Here is a 21,282-nt window from a genome sequence, read left to right as displayed (position 1 = left end):
TTAGAAGACAGTTTAGCAGGCATAAAACTAAACATATTCATAGTACACAAACCAGCAATCACATTCCTAGGTATTTTTCCACTGATTAAAAGATGTATGTCCACACAAAAGCTGCATACATGTTTACACCAGCTTTATTCATAACTGCCAACAACTACAAGCCATCAAGATGGACATTGTAGTATAACCATACAGTGGAATACTACTTAGCAATACAAATAAACTATCAATTCATGTAACAGCAAGAATGAATCTAAAGTGCTAAGTAAATGAAACCATTCTGAAAATCCTATATACTGTATGATTCCATTTGTAGACATTCTAGAAAAAGCAAAAGTATCAAGACAGAAAACAGAGCAGTGGTTTCCAGAGTTTCGGAAAGAGTAGAAGGGGATTGAGTAGGTAAAACAAAGGATATTTTAGGGTGGTGAAACTGTTGTGCATAACACTATAGTGTTGGATACATGACATTATGCACTTATCAAAACCCACAGAAGTGCACAAAAAGTGAACCTGATGTATGCAAAATTTTAAACAATCAGGAGGTTGGGGGGATGCCAGGATGCTATGCAAACAGTGACAAACGAATCTTAACTGTTACAAATGCATGATATAACATCCATGAAAGGACTAAGGTAGAAAGAGGTGCTGACCTAAGTGACTTCAAAGATGAATGGAGACAATAAGACAAAGGCAAAAGAAACTGTGTACAGGCAATGTACTCTAGCTCATGGCAAAAATGGTTGACAATTCTGAAACCATTATACATGTACATCAGGACTGAACAAATAAATAGATTTGTTTGATGAAAAATAGTGAGAACCAGGTCTCTCATTGTTGGAGTGAAAAGTTTCAGACAAGCAAGAAGAGGCTAGATTTTTGGCATGAGATACTGGATTAGATTTGGAAACAGTGAGCTATTTTAGCTTGATATAGCTATAAATGCATACATACAGAAATAATTATAGATACATGTATACACACAAGTCAGCATATTTCCAGGTTCTGTCAGCTAGGAGCCCATAGAAACCATGATGCCTCATTAACAATAAGCACACATGGCATCCACATGTTGGCTTCTAATACCACTCTCCATGAGAGAAACTAGGACTCCTTGAGAAATACCTGATTTGAGGGCTGGGAACACAGAATACACAATATACAATATGAACCTGTTAGACTATCATTTAGGGCCAGAGAACAAGAAAGTGCTCAAAAAACAAAATGATGTATCTTTATGTCAAAGGAACACAGAAACCAACCAAATGAGCTCTCCAAGTCCAAAACTCACAATATGAGCAACAAAATAAATAATGTTGTATTGGATTATAACCTAAAGTATAAATATCCAGAAATCAATATTGATATAAATGAATAGGGGAGAAGAAACAAATCTGTTCTGAATAACTGCAAATAATTTATGTAGAAATCACACCTTCAATGAGGTAAAGCATAAACCCCTACTCTTCAAGTGTGGGCTGTGTATAGTGTAATGTATTGAACTGTTTCCCACTAAATTCTTATGTTGAAGCCCTAAAGCCCCAAAGTGACTGTATTTCGAGACAGGTCCTTTAAGAAGGCAGTTAAGGTTAAATAAAGTCACAAGGGTCAGGCCCCAATCCAATAGGACCAGTGCCCTTAAAAGAAGAGCGAGACCAAAGTTCTCCCTCTCTCCCTCCATGCACACACAGTGAAGAGGCCATGTGAGGACACAGAGAGCAGTTGCCTTCTGCAAGAAAAGGAGAGGCACCTCACCAGGAACCAACCCTGCAGGCACCTTGATCCTGGACTTCCAGCTTCCAATGCTGTGCGAAAACACATTTCTGTTAAGTCACCCAGACTGTGGCATTTTTTATGGCAGCCCCAGCAAAGTAATACGCAGAGGGACTTCCTTCCAAAGTGTACAGTATAGAAGGGGCAGGGGAAGGGCAGGTGTAAGGAATAACTTTAAAATGGAGAAACCTGACAAACACTACCTCATGTGAACACGCTTAACATCAACAGTGATTAAATCATGTTCACAGCATGCAGTCCTAATATATGTGATGAGAATGGCACTGTCTCTCGGTGGTCTTCCTCCCCAAACCCCATAGCCCCAGTGTAATCATGAGAAAAACATCAGACAAACCCAAATTGAGGGACAGTCTACAAAACACCTGATCAGTACTCCTCAAAACCATCAAGGTCACCAAAGACAGGGGACATCTGAGAAACGATCACAGCCAACAGTAGCCTAAGCAAACATGAAACTAAATGTAGTGTGGCAGTGTGGAAGGGATCCTGGGACAGAAAAGGGGCACTGGGCAAAAACAAAAGAAATCCACACAAAGTGTGGACTTCAGTTAACAATAAGATACTAACATTGGTTCGCTAACTGTAACAACTGCACCCTACTGATCTATGATGCTAACAATAGGGAAAGCAGGGTGTGGGGTACATGGGGACCCTCTGTATCAGCCTTCTGATTTTTCTGTAAACATAAAACTATTCTAAAGATAAAAAGTTTTTTAAAAAGTTCAGCAAACATTCGCTCTATTCCACTTTTGCCTTCTTAAAAAAATTGCCTTGCCTAATTTTACATCATTTTAGAAATCAAATTGCAAAGGCAGTAAAACATCCGTGTATCTTAATATTCAATTTAACTGAATTAGTCATGATTAACCTAAAATTGTTCAACATAAGAAACCAAAAATTAATAGTTAAAAAGCCTGAAAATATTTTGAGTGATTAAAATATCAAATAATTTATATAGGATAAGAGATGTATTATGTTTTATAAGTTTATGTAGGATAAAAGGGCTAAATTATCCAAGACAATTAAGAGAGACATTTAGATAGCAATGGCTAAATTAATGAAATAATATTGCAAACAGGAAAAACACCACTAAAGCAATGACATCCACATTCTAATCCAGGTCTCTGATCCTCCAGCCTTCTCTTCTCCAAAGACTTCCCTTCTCCTTCAGCCATTCATTTCTTTGACTACATGGCAGCCTTGGAATTACTCAAGAAATATTATACCTCAACGAACCCATTCCTCTCTAATCATAAGCCTTCCATATTTATCTTTACCCAATCTCACCCAAACTACTTCTTTGACCTTCAAATCCTCAAATCTCTATCAGCCTCCATGCTTTCACTTCCTTTCCTACCTAATCCAAACTCCAAGTTAACTTCAGAACACACATCAGCACCCTCCGTTCTCTTGCCACTTAATCGATCTCACCCACTCTGCTGTTCTCCAGTGTTTCATCAAGCCAGCTTTCATTAGGCAATACAGAATGATGTGAAGAGTAGGTAGGGTGCTCTGCAGTCAGGCTGCCCGGGTTGAAAGCCTGGTTCTGCCATGGAGTAACTGTGTGGTCTTAGCTCTCTCTGCTATTGACCTCTATGTTTGTTCTCTCTCTATAAATGAGGATAAATGATAGTACCTCCTTTGTACTATGAAGCTGCCATGACACAGAGTAAGAACTCCCCCATACTGTAAATTCAATAAATATAATTACCCACCAATCTTGATATATTAAGATAAATGGCACAAATATAATTTTAAAAGATTTGAACTTCAGCAGAATTCTCAAATTGGCTTGACAATCGTTTCATTTAACTCCATAGTTCCCATATAGTTGCTTCCAAACATATCCTGCCATTCAAGTCAATTCCCTTCCTCACTCACTTTTGTCTCTCAATCCCATCAGAGTATCTAGTTTCTTCTATTACTGAGATACAGTTAATTCTTGAGCAATGCCAGGGTTAGAGGTGCTGACTTCCCACACAGTTGAAAATTCCTTGACTTTTGACTTGCTCACATTTATCTACTAGTAGCTGATTGTTGTCCAGAAGCCTTACCAATAACATACAAGTCAATTAACATTATTTTATGTTATTTGCATCATATACTATATTCTTACAATACAGTAAGCTAGAGAAAAATATTATTTTCTAGAGAAAAGAAAATCATAAAGAAAAGAAAATATATGTACTATTAAATGAAAGTGGATCTTTTAAAGGTCTTCACTCTTGTCGTCTTCACGTTAGCTAGCCTTGAGTAAGAGGAGGAGTTGGTCCTGCTGTCACAGGGGTGGCAGGGGTGGAAGAGGTGAAGAAGTTGGAGGAAAGGCAGGCACACTTAGTGCAAATTTTATTGAAAAAACTCCATGTGTCAGTGGACTCATGCAGTTCAAACCCATGTTGTTCGGGAGTCAACTGCATTAGAGTCCATCAACCATGAATTCCTTCCACTCTGACCCCAAGATCTCAAAAATTCTTCTCAGGCCCCTTTACCTTTCAACTCAGAGAAGAGTCCTCACCTTCTAGGATTTACTCAATGAACTATCCCGCTTTCCCTTGCTCTATCAAGTTCCCCTTCTATAAATTGATTCTTTCTTCTTTTACCAACATGCTCAATTCCTCCTAATCCAAAAACTTCCCCTCCACTGCTTCCCTTCTCTGCCAATTTTTTGAAAGGGAAGTCAGACATATTCACAGACATTCTTACTCCACTCCCAAACCCAATATGATATGACTGCAACTCTACAAAAGAAAGTGGTCACCCATAGCTTCCCCATAACCATAGTGTTAGCTTCTGCCAATTTTTCCATCTAACCAGTGCCTGGTCTTTAAACCAGTTTCTTTCAAAGGAAAGACCCCAAATATCAGTTCAAGGTGAAATAATATTTACATAACTGTCCTCCTTACCTTCCTCTTCCATGGCAGAAAGATCACTTATTTTGTTGGAATCCACCTCTTCTTACCTAATTAGAACATTCTTTCATTCTAGCAAATAAAGGCTAACAGTTTGTGAAAGTATGTACTGAATCTGAGAGCAAAGAGTGGAAGGGAGGAAAACACGCATGTGGGAAGGAAGGAAAGAAGGAGAACAACAATTTCTTTTACCCAACATTTACTGTTATTACTAAAACAGGCATAAAAGACAGCAAAATGTATGTATTTATTAATACAATCCTCCCTTGACTCCAGAGAGGAAATCCTAACTTTGGTCATTTAGCAATTATTCCTCCTCCTACCCTTCTAAAAGAACTTGAACCTTCCCATTAAGTTTACTGGGATTTAACTGTGTGGAGGTATTGTACTCCCTAAAAATTGTGTAAAAACTAGAAAAAGTGTAAAAACTAGGAATTATTTGCTCTAATTCACATTTGGAAAGAGGATGGAGGGCTATTTGCAGGTACAGAAAAAAGAGTGAGAAAAGAGGACAGGGACAAATAATTGATCCTTGATGGCACTGGTTTGTTGAGTTTTAGAGGAGTTGAGAGTTAGAAGTTTGAGAGAGCCTTGGGAAAGCTGTGGGGTCGAGATATTGTGAGTCCAAGAGGAATGAAGAGAATTTTAAGAAGTGCTGTTGTGAGTAACAAACTGGATCTTTGTTAACATCCTTGGAAAAACTCCAATAAGGATTTGGATGCTGTACTGTTTCCGGAACTCTGTGAAGGGACTGGGCTGTAAGCTGACTCTACTTACATCTAAGTTGCAAATATAATTTCTTCAGGCATGTAAACATTTGTATTTAATATTTAATAAATATTAACCCTGGAAGGTTAGGAATTTAAGAACTGAATTTTAGACAAGTTTCCCTCCAGCTCCATATTATGTTGGTTCCCCTACTACTCCTAAATTATTCCTTCATTATATCTACTCTTCTTTCTCTGATTTTCCAATCTTGTTTTTTTGTTTTGTTTTTGTTGTTGTTGTTGTTTTTTGGTCGATTTTTGAAACGGAGTCTCGCTCTGTCACCAGCTGGAGTGCAGTGGTGCGATCTCGGCTCACTGCAACCTCCGCCTCCCAGGTTCAAGCGATTCTCCTGTCTCAGTCTCCTGAGTAGCTGGGACTACAGGCGCCCGCCACCACACCCAGCTAATTTTTTTTTGTACTTTTAGTAGAGACGGGGTTTCACCATGTTGGCCAGGATGGTCTCGACCTCCTGATCTCATGATCCACTTGCCTCAGCCTCCCAAAGTGCTGGCATTACAGGCGTGAGCCACCATGCCTAGCAATCTTAAACATTTAACTATAATCTTCTAAATACCATCTTTTCTCACAGGTTAAAATATCACCTTATTCTGATCATCCCAACATTCCTCTCTTGAGCTCTCACTAAATTTCCACTCAGAGGCTGTGTTTGTCCTCTTATCCAATATCTTCGAACTAAATTCGTCACCTTCCCTCCAAGTCTTCCTAATTCTCTATCACTTTTGATGGGCACATTTCTCTGGGTCCAATATAGGATTTGTCTTAAGCTTGTCTGTATTCTCTAATTTATCCATTCATTGCCAATTTCATTTTATTTCTTCAAAATCTCTATTTTGTCATCTCTCTAGTCCCACAGCTTAATATGGACTCTCATTTACTTTCTGAACTAATAAAATTATACTGTTCATTCACACAACTAAGAACTGGATAACCTAACCCAAATTTTTGTCTCCAATGTTACAATCTATCCTACAGATATCAAAAGTTATAACCACTCAGTGCTCTTTCCAGAATGTCTTTCTCCACTATAATCTCACTGTCCTCTGGGTCAAGTTCAATCAGCTCGCCCATATACTTAATATCCTCTATGTCTATCACCCTCTTCTTAACACATACTCTTTGATCCTACCAGTCACTTTCTCTTTCCCATAGCATGTTTATTTCACTTTTCAAAATCCTATGTTCATTCTTTTCTTCTTGAATGAAGGCCCTTCCCTCTCCATCCACTTCTTTAAAAAAAAAGTCCTAAAACATTTAAGCGTGTATGCCACGTTCTCTGTGAAGCCTTACATGACAAATATCAATCAATGATAGGTCTTAAAATGTGGTTTATGTACCCCTGAGTCCTTTTTGGGAGGTCTTCTGGATAAAATTATTTTAATAATAGTATTAAAACATTATTTGCCTTTTTCATTGTGTTGACTTCTATACTGACAGTGCAAAGCGCTAATAAATAAAGTTGCTGGCATCTTAGGACAAATAAAGAAACGGTATTAGTGGCCACTGTATCCTTTCCCACCACACGCTTGCTTGCAGTTAAAAACAAAACCAGAGGCCGGGTGCGGTGGCTCAAGCCTGTAATCCCAGCACTTTGGGAGGCCGAGACGGGCGGATCACGAGGTCAGGAGATCGAGACCATCCTGGCTAACCCCGTGAAACCCCGTCTCTACTAAAAAATACAAAAAACTAGCCGGGCGAGGTGGCAGGCGCCTGTAGTCCCAGCTACTCGGGAGGCTGAGGCAGGAGAATGGCATAAACCCGGGAGGCGGAGCTTGCAGTGAGCTGTGATCCGGCCACTGCACTCCAGCCTGGGCGACAGAGCGAGACTTGTCTAAAAAAAAAAAACAGAAAAAAGAAGAGTTTCAGTTAGAAATGCCCTTAATGAAGCAGTAAGAATTATTTGTTATTTTTATCAAATGACCTCTGAGTATGTGTCTTTTGAATATTCCACATGATAAAATGGGAAGTACACATAAGGCATTTCTGCTGCAAAGTAAAATGGTTGTCTGGAGGAAAAACCCTCAAGTGATGGTTTGAATTGTAAGCTAAACCACCAGGTTCTTCCACAGAATGCCATTTTCACTTGGGAAAAAAACAAAAAAACAATAAACTATGATTGCTTGAGCCATCTGGCAGGCACTCTCTCTAAAAAATAAAAAATAATGGGCTTGTCACATAAAGAAAAGCAACTGACAGTTTTGATGCCAACAACAAAATGTGAACTTTCAAAGGAAAATCAGAATATTGGAAAATTTGTATCTGCAACTGTGAGCTTGACAGCCTCTCAATACTTAAAGACTTTCCTAATGAGATCTGTGGTGATATTTTAAATGTCATCTAATAAATGTTCAACACTTAGAAGACCTACATAACTCAATGAGCCAATATTTTCCCAATGACCAAGACATGATGAATCAAAATTATGCATATGTAAAAGATTGAAGGCCTGCCAGGTGCGGTGGCTCACACCTGTAATCCTAGCACTTTGGGAGGCTGAGGCAGGTGGATCATGAAGTCAGGAGTTGAAGACCAGCCTGGCCAACACATTGAAACCCCGTCACTACTAAAAATAGTAGCTGTAATCCCAGCTACTCAGGGGGCTGAGGCAGGAGAATTTTGCTTGAACCTGGGAGGCAGAGGTTGCAGTGAGCCGAGATCGCGCCATTGCACTCCAGCCCAGGCGACAATGTGAGACTCCATCTCAAAAAAAAAGAAAGAAAAAAAAAAAAAAGGTTAAAGCCGAAGAAAGCCTAATGAATTTGATTATAGCAGAGTATGAAAAGTTCATTGATATGGTTTCAGATTTCACATTTACTTACCCTTTAAGAAACTACCTCTTGGTATATTTTGATGACATATTAAGGAATATCCACAATTATTAGTATTTGAAAAGACCACTAAATACTTTTTTTCTATTGCATAATTAACTCTGAGAGTCCAGATATTTTTCATATGCTTTACACACTACATATCACAACAGACTGAAAACAGATGCCAATCTGAGAATCCAGCTGAACTCTATCATTCCAGATATTAAAAAGATTTGCAAAAATGTAAAACAATGACAGTGTTCCTACTAAAATGGTTTGTTGTTGTTGTTGTTTTGGCAATGCAGTTATTTTTCATACACACACACAAATACTGTGTTAACATGGAATATCATTGTTAATATTCAACAAGTTAATAATTTTTTGGTTTTTTTTTTTTTTTTTTTGAGACAGAGTCTCACTCTATCACCCAGGCTGGAGTGCAGGAGCATGATCTCGGCTCACTGCAACCTCTACCTCCTGGGTTCAAGTGATTCTCCTGCCTCAGTGTCCCGAGTAGTTGGGACTACAGGCATGCACCACCACACCAGCTAATTTTTGTGTTTTTAGTAGAAAAAAGAAAAAATTATATTTTATATTTTTAGGTATTATTTTCTCAAACACAGACACGAAGCTAGACGCTATAGCTGAAGCTCCTTGAAGTCACAGAACGGGACATTTAGGTACTGAAGAGGTATTTAATAAATATTGAATGAACATATTAAGAAGCATAGGTGCAAAGCTTTTACAAGGTATTCAGTTTCAATACCAATTCATGAAATATGTCCCCAAAAACAGTTAAAAGCATTTAGGCAAGAAAGAAGTTAGCACCATTAAATTACTTTATATAAAAGAAACCTGCGTGTGGGTGTCACTCAGCAGCAAAAATTTCACTGAAGCCCAGGTGTCTAAACTACTTCAGTACTTTTTCACTGTATACCCCAGCACATGCATGCCATGTGCCTTCTTATATACAAAGCTCTAAAATGGAGAGAAAATAAAAATACCACAAACTAAAAAAGAAAGCAACTAAACTATGGAAACTCTCACAGTGATTAAGAAGCTGTGCTCAATATTGTTATAATCTCCTTACTGCCAAATGATACCATTTCTTATTCATATTCTAACCCCAGTTCTCCTTTTCTTAACTTAGGAAGGATTCAAAGCTTTTAGAAAAAGGTACGGTATAACTTTTTACTATAAAATTATAAAATTAAACTATCTCTAATTTTATAATTTCTCTAAAAGAGTTTTAAACAAAAACAAATGGAGGTGCCTATTAGTGTCAAAGGTAGCTTTATCCTGCTTCAAAATCTCATAATCAGAATCATATTCAAGAGACAGAATTAGCTAAAGCTTAACTCATCACCTCTTGGGAGTCATTCATTCAAAAAGCAATCAAACGGCTACTACATGCCAGATAATGTGTGGACACTGGACCATGCAGAGTTTAACAAAATTTGGCCCTTGATCTAATGAAACATAAAGATAAATAGGAAACATAAAAAAGAGAGAACTTTGTAATAAAATACATTAAGTATAGTAATATAAACATATGTTACTATTATGAAAAGATATGTAAGAGGCACCCAACTCAGCCTGGAAAGAGATGGGGTTTAGTGATGGAAATGATCCCTGGGTTGAGTCCTAAATAACAAGTAAGAAGACAGGAGGCACTGCCAGCAGACGGACAAGTTGCTGTGAGACAAGAGTCTGATGGGCCATGTGGCAGAAGGAGATAAGACAGCTCTTCTTGCAGAGCTTTCTGTGTCACACTGAAGAGCTTACATTTTATCCTGTAAGCAGTCAGAGCCACTGAGGAGTTTTAACCAAGGAAGCTGCGTATTTTTTTCTCCTTAAGCTATGTTGTAGGCTCCTACAAAGTCATATATTATCTTTACTGTGGAAGATAATAATATAGAAGAGAGACGAAAGGGGCACAGGATGGGAGACAGGAGATGGTCTATAACAAGGGCTGGAAAACTATTTCCATAAAGGGCCAGATACTAAACATTAAAGCAGTAGCTGCTGGAGGCCATCTGTTCTCTGTCAGAACTACGCAATTCTGCCATGGTAGAGTTAAAGCAATCATGGCAGAAAAAGTGAACATGGCTGTGCTCCAGTATAACTTTGTTTACAAAAACAGGCAGAGGGTCTGGCCCATAAGCCGTGCATGGTTTGCCAACCTGGCCTAGAGCCCCACTGCCCAAAGGAACTTTCCACAATAATTAAAATGTTCTACTAAAGGTATGTTGCTCACACATACCTGTAGGTTCCGTGTATGGCCACATGGAGCCATAGAGCACTAGAAATGCCGAAAGTTAGACTAAGGAATTGAATTTTTAATTTTATTTCCTTTAAATGATTTAAATGCAAATATTCATATGTGGCTTGTGGTTACTCTACCAAACAGTACAGAGTTAGAAGTTGGTAAGGTAGCCAGCAAGAGATGGTGAACTCACTGAAGGCAGAGACAGAAAAGAGGTGGTAAAGGTGAGAAATATTTAGGAGGTAATATGGTAGGACCTAATGCTGGACCAAATATAGTGAGGGAGAAACAGTCAAAAACACTTCACCCATGCTGAGCAGCAGTAACCAAGTGGACAGCTGGGCCATGCACTGAATACAGAGGGAAATATGTTGTGCTACTTTAGACATGTTGATTCAATGTGCCACCTAAGAAAACACTTGACTATAATACAGAGAAGTAGGTAATATTAAATATGTTCTTTTCATAGATAAAATGACTGTAATACAGGGATATTAAGTAATTTGTCCAAGGTTTTTGCAACTTGAGTTTATCTGATCCCAAAACTAAGGTATAGCCCCTTATACCAAGATGAGTAAATACTTAAGAGCTGACACCTTGGGAGGGAAGAATTAACCGGGAGATAAGCAGGAAGAATATCAGTGAGACTCTGTCTCAAAAAAAAAAAAACAGAAAGAAAGAAAAGGGCTGGGCACGGTGGCTCATGCCTGTAATCCCAGCACTTCAGGAGGCTGAGGTGGGTGGATCACCTGAGGTCAGGAGTTCGAGACCAGGCTGGCCAACATGGTGAAACCCCGTCTCTACTAAAAATACAAAAATTAGCCAGGTGAGGTGGTGGTGGATGCCTGTAATCCCAGCTACTCAGGAGGCTGAGGCCAGAGAACCGTTTGAACCTGGGAGGTTGGGGTTGCAGTGGGCCGAGATCGCGCCACTGTACTCCAGCCAGAGTGACAGAGTGAAACTCCATCTCAAAACTAAATAAATAATAAAATAAAAATTAAACAGAGGCCGGGCACAGTGGCTCACGCCTGTAATCCTAGCACTTTCAGAGGCCGAGGTGAGCAGATTGCCTGAGCTCAGGAGTTCGAGACCAGCCTGGGCAACACCGTGAAACTCCATCTCCATTAAAATACAAAAAGTTAGACAGGTGTGGTGGCATGAGCCTGAAGTCCCAGCTACTCGGGAGGCTGAGGCAGGAGAATGGCTTGAATCCGGGAGGTGGAGGTTGCAGTGAGCCAAGATCACACCACTGCACTCCAGCCTGGATGACAGAGCAAGACTCTGTCTCCAAAAAACAACAAAAAAAAAAAAAAAAAGAAGAAGAAGAAACGAAAAAAGACAGCGGATCCAGGCTAATCAGCTGGTAAACACTAATGCCAGACCTCTTGATAAAGAGACTAATAAAATTTGTAGCAAGAGAGGCTTCATCTATGGGATGCTTTTAGCAGAACATACTTAGTCTAGGATTGCTTATGGTAAGTGACCCAGGAATTAATGGATTTATGACATCTGACCCCCTTGAGAATGCCACATAAGCTATGTAACTCAAGATTAAGTGGAGGTGTTTTATCACCAAGAGAGCTCCTTCTATGTAAATGATACGAACTGCACACATCACTTAGAGACCTCACAGGTTCCCAAGTGGTCTGGTGGAAAAAATAAAATTATTTTTTAAGAGACCTCACAGGTAATCTTGTTCCAGAGTATACCCTATGCACACAGACCTAGGGAGCCCTGTCAATCGTCCTGAACATCTTCCTGCTTTGCTTGTGCCTCCGATGGCCAGTATCTTCAAAATTATTCATGAGGCTTCATTCAGAGTGAGCGCTCTATCTTATGTGTCTCTGATGTGGAATACTCCCAACTTGCTGTGTTATCCTTGTACTAAATAACAAAAGACAACATATAATCATAGAAGCCTTTCCTAGGTTTTAGATTTTGACTGAGTCTTGAAGGATAAATTTCTCAAAGATGGGGAGAAAATGGAGGATATGAATAAGGGAAAAAATATGAGGAAAACCCAAAGGAGCATAAGACAGTAAGGATACAAAACTGATTCTAATGAATAATTTAAAAAAAGAGGCTGAAGACATATGGAGCACATCACAGAGAACTTCAGAAGTCAGAGAGATGTGTAAACACAATGCAGCTTTCAGTGAAAAAATCAGGTAGTGAAAGTGGAATGTAAGAAAGATGATTCTGGTAATACTGTGAGGAAAGGACTGAGAGAAGGTGTATCTGGAATGAGGGAAGTCAATTACAAGCTACTGTAGAAATTAAATCTTTGCATGTATGGCCAAATGACTTGACAAGGGTACCAAGACTACGCAATGGGAAAAGATAGTCTCTTCAACAAATGTGCTGAAAAAACTATATATCCACATTCTAAGAATGAAGTTGGACCCCTATACCATATACAAAAATTAATTCAAAATGAATTAAAGACCTACACATAAGACCAAACTATGAAACTCCTAGAAGGAAATATAGGGGGAAGGCTTCAGTATATTAGACTTGGCAATGCTTTTTTGGATATGATACAAAAAGCACAGGTAACAAAAACAAGAACAGACAAATGGGACTTCATCAACTTTAAAATCTTCTGCACATCAAAGGAAACAATCAGCAGAGTGAAAAAGCAACCTATGGAATAGATGAAAATATTTCCAAATCATATATTTGATAAAGTATTAATACTCAGAATATAGAAGAAACTACAACAACAAAATAAATAACCCAATTTAAAAATGGGCAAAGGGCTGGGCTCAGTGGCTCATGCCTGTAATCCCAGTACTTTGGGAGGCCGAGGTGGGAGGACTACTTGAGGTCAAGAGTTCGAGACCAGCCTGGCCAACATGGCAAAACCCCATCTCCACTAAAAATACAAAATTAGCTGGGCATGGTGTTGCATGCCTGTAATTCTAGCTACTTGGGAGACTGAGGCACAAGAATCACTGGAACCCAGGAGGTGGAGGTTGCAGTGAGCCAAGATCACACCACTGCATTCTAGACTGGGCGACAGAGCAAAACTGCATCAAAAAAAAAAAAAAAAAAAAAGGAAAAAATGGGCAATTAATGTCAACAGGCAATTCTTTAAAGATATACAAATGGCCAAAAAATGCATGAATCAAAGTAAAATGTGAATCAAAACCGCACGACCAGCCAGGCATGGTGGCTCACACCTGTAATCCAAACTTTTGGGAGGCCAAAGTGGGAGGATCGCTTGAGCCCAGGAGTTGGAGACCAGCCTGGGCAACATGGTGAAACTCCATCTCCACAACAAATACAAAAATTAGCCAGGTGTGGTGGCACATGCCTAAAGCCCCAGCTACTTAGAAAACTGAGGTGGGAGGATCCTTTGAGCCTGAGAGGTCAAGGCTGCAGTGAGCCAAGATCATGCCACTGCACTCCAGCCTGGGAACCAGAGTGACACCCTGTATCCAAAAAAAAAAAAAAAGAAAAAGAAAAACACATGAGATATCACCTCCACCCATTAGAATGGCTACTATCAGAAGATCAGAAAACAGCAAGTGTTGATGAAGACGTGAAGAAATCAGAACCCTTGTGCACTGTTAGTGGGAATGTAAAAAGATGTATGCATTATGGAAAACTGCATGAAGGTTCATCAAAAAATTAAAAGGACCATGATAGGATCTAGCAATCCCACTTCTAGAAATATATCCAAAAGAATGTGAAACAGGGTCTCAAAAATATATTTGTATGCCCATGTCCATTCCAGCATTATTCACAATAGCCAAGGGGTGCAAGTAATCTCAATGTCCATGGACAGATGAATGCATAAGGAAAATGTGTTACCCATGCAACAGGAATATTATGCAGCCTTTAAAAAGAAGAAAATCCTGTTATATGCTACAACATGATGCACTTCAAGGACATTATAGTAAGCAAAATAAGCCAGGCACAAAAGGATAAACACTGTATGATTCCATTCATACGAATTATGTAGTCAAAATCATAGAAACAGAAAGTAGAAAGGTGGTTGTCTAGTGCCTGCAGGAGAGGGAATTAGTGTTTAATGGGCATAGAGTTTCAATTTTGCAAAATGAAAAAGTTCTAAAGGTCTGTTGCACAATAATGTGAATATACTTAACACAACTGAACTGTATTCTTAAAAATGGTTGAGATGGGCCGGGCGCAGTGACTCACACCTGTAATCCCAGCACTTCAGGAGGCCGAAGCGGGTGGATCACTTGAGGTCAGGAGTTTGAAACCAGCCTGGCCAACATGGTGAAATCTCGTTTCTACTAAAAATAAAAAAATTAGCCAGGCATGGTGGTGGGCACCTGTAATCTCAGCTACTTGGGAAGCTGAGGCAGGAGACTCACCTGAACCTGGGAGGTGGAGGTTGCAGTGAGCTGAGATGGCGCCACTGCACTCCAGCCTGGGCGACAAAGCGAGACTCCATCTCAAAAATAATAATTCACTAGTGATGATTATCAGTATTATGAATTGTTAGTTTAGTTATTTACATTGTATGTATTTAAAATAAAAGTAGTCTTTAAAAAAAATTTTTTTTTTACAGACAGGGTTTCTCTGTTTTGCCCAGGCTGGATCTCAGCTCACTGGACTCACTGTGTAAACTCTTGGACTCATGCAATCCTTCCACCTTAGCCTCCCAAACAGCTAGAACTACAGGCAAGCACCATCACGCCCAGCTAATTTTTTCTTTTTTTTTTTTCTTTTTGTAGGGATGGGATCTCACAATGTTACCCAGGCTGGTCTCAAACTCCCGGCCTCAAGCGATCCTCCTCTGCCTCAACCTCCCAAAGTGCTGGGATTTATAGACGTGAGCCCCTGAGCCCAGGCAAAAGTAGCCTTTTAAATTAAAAAAAAATAAAAAAGATTATGTATTTCAATGAGTCACTAGGATAATGTCAATATAAGAATTTGGGGACAGGCAGAAGTTAGTGTCAGGAATATGAGCTAAACCCAAAATGAGTCAGAGTGATATTTGTCCTTTTCCATAAACAGCCCCACTGAATTCTAAGATTCAGTGAATACCATTCAGCTTGCATTATACAACATGAAGGGTGAAAGAATGAGCTGTCCTTGAAGTGCACACCATGTTGTAGCATATGACAGGATTTTCTTCTTTTTAAAGGCTGCATAATATTCCTGTTGTATCGGTAACACATTTTCCTTATGCATTCATCTGTCCATGGACATTGAGATTACTTGCACCCCTTGGCTATTGTGAATAATGCTGGAATGGACATGGGCATACAAATACATTTTTGAGACCCTGTTTCATCATAAAGCACCATCGTACTGCAAAGAGCAGGGTTTAAAAGTTAGCACCACCACTTGCTAGCTAGGGAAGCTTGGGTAAGTTACTCTAACCTTTCCAAGGCTCACTTTCCTCATTTGTATGATGGTGATAACAATTCATATCACAGATCCATATCTTTTATATACTAACTTTAGGATCACAGGAAAAGGTTTTGCCCAAACTAAGAATAAACAGCATGACTTTAAAATAATAAATGATATCAGTAACATACCGCTGATTCACAAAAGGGCTGGAAAGCTCTGCAAGCAGGCGATAATTCCCAATGTATACCAGCACTCCATTTTTCTGAATGATAAACATAAAACACAACGTCAAGGATAACATTCTTAACAAAATTCTCAAATACTGTAGAAATATCCAAATAGCTTCTCAGTATAATATAACAATCAATACCAAAACAGATCAAGAAGTTTTCTACCTTTTACTGTTAAACTGATTTTCTGGGTGAGAATATAGAAAGATCCTTGGAATTCTACAGTATTTTTAAAAAACAGTAAATTATACACTTATGTTCACTTATGTATATAGTGTCCCCTTAATGAAAATAGGCTTCAAGCAGTTGTCTCACGTTAAACAAGTGAACTCTGTAAATAACCATTAGTAATGGCATTTTCAAATGACGGTAGGAAAGGATGATCACAAAGTACTGTGAATTTCAGAAGGTGAGGAGTTTTATAACGATTTAACACCCGATAGGAACTCACTTTATATCCACTAAGTGGAAGCACCTTAAAAATCTCAAAAAAGCACTTATCCTAAATAACAACACATAAGCCTGTCAGTAGAGGTCTATTTGCACAGTATGACAACATAGGCCACCGTGTTTGTTCTGAAAAATATATTTGTGAATCAGAAGATCCTAGAGCTAAATTTAGGATCTTTGAGACCTTTTTAAGTTTAAACATAATACATAATACATTCTACCAATTAAATAATATGAAAAGTTTAGCAGAGTTAGTAAACATTGGAAAGAGAACCAAAAGTATACATTCTAAAAACTTTTAGAATATACTTTAAAAATTGCTACTAAGTAAATGGAGTCACTCCAGCACTTCCAATTAAATACGAATTATGATTACATGCCAAAGAAAATAGTCCTCCCCACCCCAATACATTAGATATACACAAAAGTTTGGAAACTATTTTTCTACTGGCTACACCATGCTACCTTCCAAATGAGAACAATATGAAGCATTAAAAAAAGGTGAACTTTTTATTTGATAATTTTTAGTATTTATTCATGAAAATTATTTTAGGGATTCAAAATTCTAAGCTAGATTATATGAACTATCTTTAACAAGGTTAATCTAAAACTTTTTATAATCACAAATTCATTATCCTTAGCAATACTTAGAATGTGTGATGAGGAAGAAGGAAGGAGAGATGGCCAAAGACACAGAAACAGCAGGCAAGAGGAGCACTGAATACATCGGGGGTGACCAACTTTTCAGAGAGTCAACCAGGGCACAGCCATACCAGTCCAGAGGCATAACAACGTATGAGAAAGAATTATGCAGAGGTTTTATTACTTTAACACACAAATATGAAGAATAGGTATTTATTTGAAATTATTATTCTATACTAGTTTTCTTTTATAATAAATGCTTTTATTTAAACAAGATGGAAGAAGTGCAGATTAATTTAGATGTGCTTGCCTGTCTTATCCCAGACTTGAGAGACACGGTCTCCTTAGGTGCTTGCACATCTCCTCCATCAAGCCTGTATTAGTCTGCTAGTGCTGTCATAACAAAGTACCAAAAACTGGGTGGCTTAAGCAACAGAAATGTATTGTCTCACACGGAGGCTAGAAGTCCAAGATCAAGGGGTTAACGGGATCATGTGCTCTCTGCAGGCACTAGGGAAGAATCTGTTCTGGGACTCTCAGCCAGCTTCCTGCAGTTCCTTGGCTTGTGGCAGCCTAACTCCAGTCTCCACGTGGCATTATCCTTGTGTGCATGTCTGTGCCCAAATTTCCCCTTTTCATAAGGAGACCAGTTATAGCGGATTAGGGGCCCACCATATTTTAATACAAACTCAACTAACTACATCTACGATGACCCTATTTCCAACTGAGGTTACATTCTAAGGTATTGGGAGTTAGGACTTCAACCTATGAATTCTGGAGGGGACACAATTCAACCCATAACAATGCCCGATCCCAAATTCTTTCCTGCCTATTGTGCAATATGTTCTGTATTATCTCCCTAATTAAATTTTATGTCTTTCCCTCTGTCTATAACATATCATTATATACTAATATATATAAAATACCACAGATTTCCATATACAATAATAACTTTCCTTCTCAGTGATGTCTGGGACACTCTGGTGTTGATATCATAACTGTTCTCATTTGCATTATCTGAACTCTCAGAAAATACACAGTATTCATTGTGTGGTAGGTTAAACTAACACTATGTCAATACAAATCACAACAGTTACTCCAATGGGCAAAGTCAATGACAGACTGTTACTGCTCACAATTACAACACACTTAAGTTGCATCAGTGGATGATCCATTACTGTGAACTGCAAATCATAGTTGCCATGATTTTGTTGTATCACAGGAAGGGGTTTCCCAGGCTGCAGGATTTTCAGTGGTAAAATGGTACGACTTGGACAGCTCTCAACAGGCCACTCTCATCTTTGTTTTATTATAAATGCATTTAGGCTGGGCATGGTGGCTCACACAGGTAATCCCAGCACATTGGGAGGCCGAGGCAGGAGGATCACTTGAGCCTAGAGGTTCGAGACCAGCCTGGGCAAACACAGCAAAACCCCATCTCTATACAAAAATTTAAAAAAACAAATAATTCATTTTAATGTATATTCAAAATCACATTTGCAGCTAAAAAAAAAAGCAAAGGGCTGAGAAAAGCACAAATGTCTGAGCCCCCTAATTTATTCAGCATAAAGAAGCACTTTAAAGATAATAAGGAACAAATTGCCATTTGCATTTCAAACTCCTGAAGTATTTTGTGTGCTTTTTTAATGAAAAAATTTGGTGCCTTGTTCAAAGTTGAGGTGAGTTTTCTCAAAAGAATTGCTTGGAATATTTAAGAAGAAGTTAAAATAACAAGTAAAGTAAAACAAGACAAATTAAATGTTCTGGTTTTTTTGCTACCTCTGTAGTTAAATTCTATAGTGAATTAGGGCAAGGGAGAACTTTGAAAATAGTACACAACTAAAATATCACTCGAGGGGACAAAAAAATGAAAGGAAAAAGTTATTTTAATGAGATTCTTACTTGAGCCAGACACAAACATCTTAGAAAGGTTTGTATTATGGCTGGGTCTGGTGGCTCATGCCTGTAATCCCAGGAGGAGGACAAAGCAGGCAGATTACGAGGTCAGGAGATCAAGACCATCCTGGCTAACACGGTGAAACCCCATCTCTACTAAAAATACAAAAAATTAGCCGGGCGTGGTGGCGGTCGCCTGTAGTCCCAGCTACTCGGGAGGCTGAGGCAGGAGAATGGCGTGAACCCAGGAGGCGGAGCTTGCAGTGAGCCGAGATCGTGCCACTGCACTCCAGTCTGGGTGACAGAGTGAGACTCTGTCTCAAAAAAAAAAAAAAAAGAAAGAAAGAAAGATTTGTATTATTATAATCCCTCACTAAGATAAATTCATGTATATAATAAACATGAAACATTAAAAAAATTATAGGTGAACTTTTTACTCCTTAAGGATAATTTCTCTCATTCATAACACTGACTTTCTCCCCTCAAAGGTGATTTTTCTTCTGATCTATTTTTCCTAACAATTCTCTTTAGTTGTTCTAAGTCTATGGCATTCTACATAACTACGTTCAATGTTTAGAGAACATGACAGACCAGACTGCTGCAAAATGTTACTAGTTAATGTGTTCCTAAGGTCAGCCAAAATTCTTGCTAAATTTCTTACTATATCCTTCAAATAAATAGTTTTTCCAAAGATGAGATCAAATACCAAAATTTATTTTTATACAACTTATAAAGTATTTTAAAGCAGACTCCCCAAAGTCATGTAAAATATCAAAATACTATAGCAGCAACAGCCTGAGCCTTAATTAAACTTTAAAAACTATTTTAGACTGGGCGCAATGGTGCACACCTGTAGTCTGACTCAGCTACTTAGCTAAGGCAGGAAGATCACCTGAACCCAGAAGTTTGAGGTTGTGGCTGTAAACTGTGATCACACTACTGCACACCAGCCTGGGTGACACGGCGAGACAGTTTCTTAAAACAAAATTTTAAAAGATTCTAAAAATTTCTCTCTAGTTAATATTAACTTTAAAAATTAAAAAAAATCACAAAATATACTATAAGACCTTTTTTGAGAGTTTAAAAGATTACTTTTTCCAACTCCTTTCATATTGGTAAAGAGTTAAAAGTATTAACCAAAGTACCAAATTAATATCAGATAAAACTTGACTTCATGATTTTCATTAAGTACTAAAAGAGTCACTGTAAAAATGGTAAATCTGGTGTTATGTTCATGTAAACAACTTTGACCAAAGTGCAAATTTTACTTTGAGGAAACTGTCTCTTGAATTTGAAAAAAATTGGGCATAACATCTTGGCCCTTCTCATTCCTCTCTCCTCTTCCCAAAGAGAATGGTTAGTTCCAGTATTTCTAGCCCAGTGGTTCTTGTGTAGTTCCCAGATAAGAGCATCAGCATGACCTGGGAACTTGCTAGATATGCATATTCCTGGGCCCCATCCAAGACATATTGAATGGGAAACCATGACGGGTGGGACCAGCAGCTGTGTTTTGCAGGCCCTCCAGGTGATTCCAAGGTATACTAAAGTGAGAGAAGTGCTTTCCTAGTCTAGAAATTGCCACCCATCTATATAAGCCCCAAGGAGCTAGCTCCCTATTTCTCAGAAACCGTGCTGAGCAAAGGTTTATAAACACCTACCCCAGACTGCACAGCTCTTAAGGTGGACCTGCTACATTCCTCTAGAACAGTTTTTCCTAACCCCTTAACTCTTAGCTGGGAGAACCCCCAGTCCACTGTCTCCACAGATGTCTCTGTTTATCTATTAAAGTACTTAGCTCCTTGCAAATATCTACATTTCCTGTTCCTTATTCACTACTATATCCATAAAGCCTCACACAGTGCCTGGTCCATGTTTACTGAGTTAAACCTTGCCTTCTCACTGCTGTTAAACAAGCACATCACCTCTAAAGTCAAAATCCCAAGAGTCCTTCAGGACTATTTCTGAGTGGGAGGGAGGATTATCAGAATATTAGCCTTTGGCTGGATGTGGTGGCTCATGCCTATAATCCCAGCCTTCAGGAGGCTGAGGCAGGAGGATCATTTGAGCCCAGCCAGGGCAACATTAGTGAGACCCTGTCTCTTAAAAAAAGGAAAAAAAAAAAACAACACCCACATTTCATTCCAAAAGAAAAGAAGAAAATCATC

At 38.7% G+C, this 21,282-nt stretch overlaps 1 protein-coding gene across 9 annotated transcripts in view; it reads right to left on the bottom strand.

The window, feature by feature from the left end:
• Nucleotides 1-21,282, bottom strand: part of TLCD4 (TLC domain containing 4) — an 82,940-nt gene that overhangs the window by 7,981 nt on the left and 53,677 nt on the right. For all 9 annotated transcript variants that reach the window (XR_750337.2, XM_030936214.1, XM_030936215.1 and 6 more), the window contains one exon: nt 16,088-16,161. Coding sequence is in view for 8 of the 9 variants with exons in the window: in XM_030936214.1 (XP_030792074.1) it covers nt 16,088-16,161 (74 nt within the window). In the remaining variant the exon portion in view is untranslated. The remainder of the gene's footprint in view (nt 1-16,087; nt 16,162-21,282) is intronic.

The sequence above is a fragment of the Rhinopithecus roxellana genome, chromosome 8 (assembly GCF_007565055.1).
Source record: "Rhinopithecus roxellana isolate Shanxi Qingling chromosome 8, ASM756505v1, whole genome shotgun sequence".
Taxonomy (NCBI): domain Eukaryota; kingdom Metazoa; phylum Chordata; class Mammalia; order Primates; family Cercopithecidae; genus Rhinopithecus; species Rhinopithecus roxellana.
The sequence above is the reverse complement of the archived record's forward strand: the minus strand, read 5'-3'. Positions and strand labels throughout refer to the sequence as shown.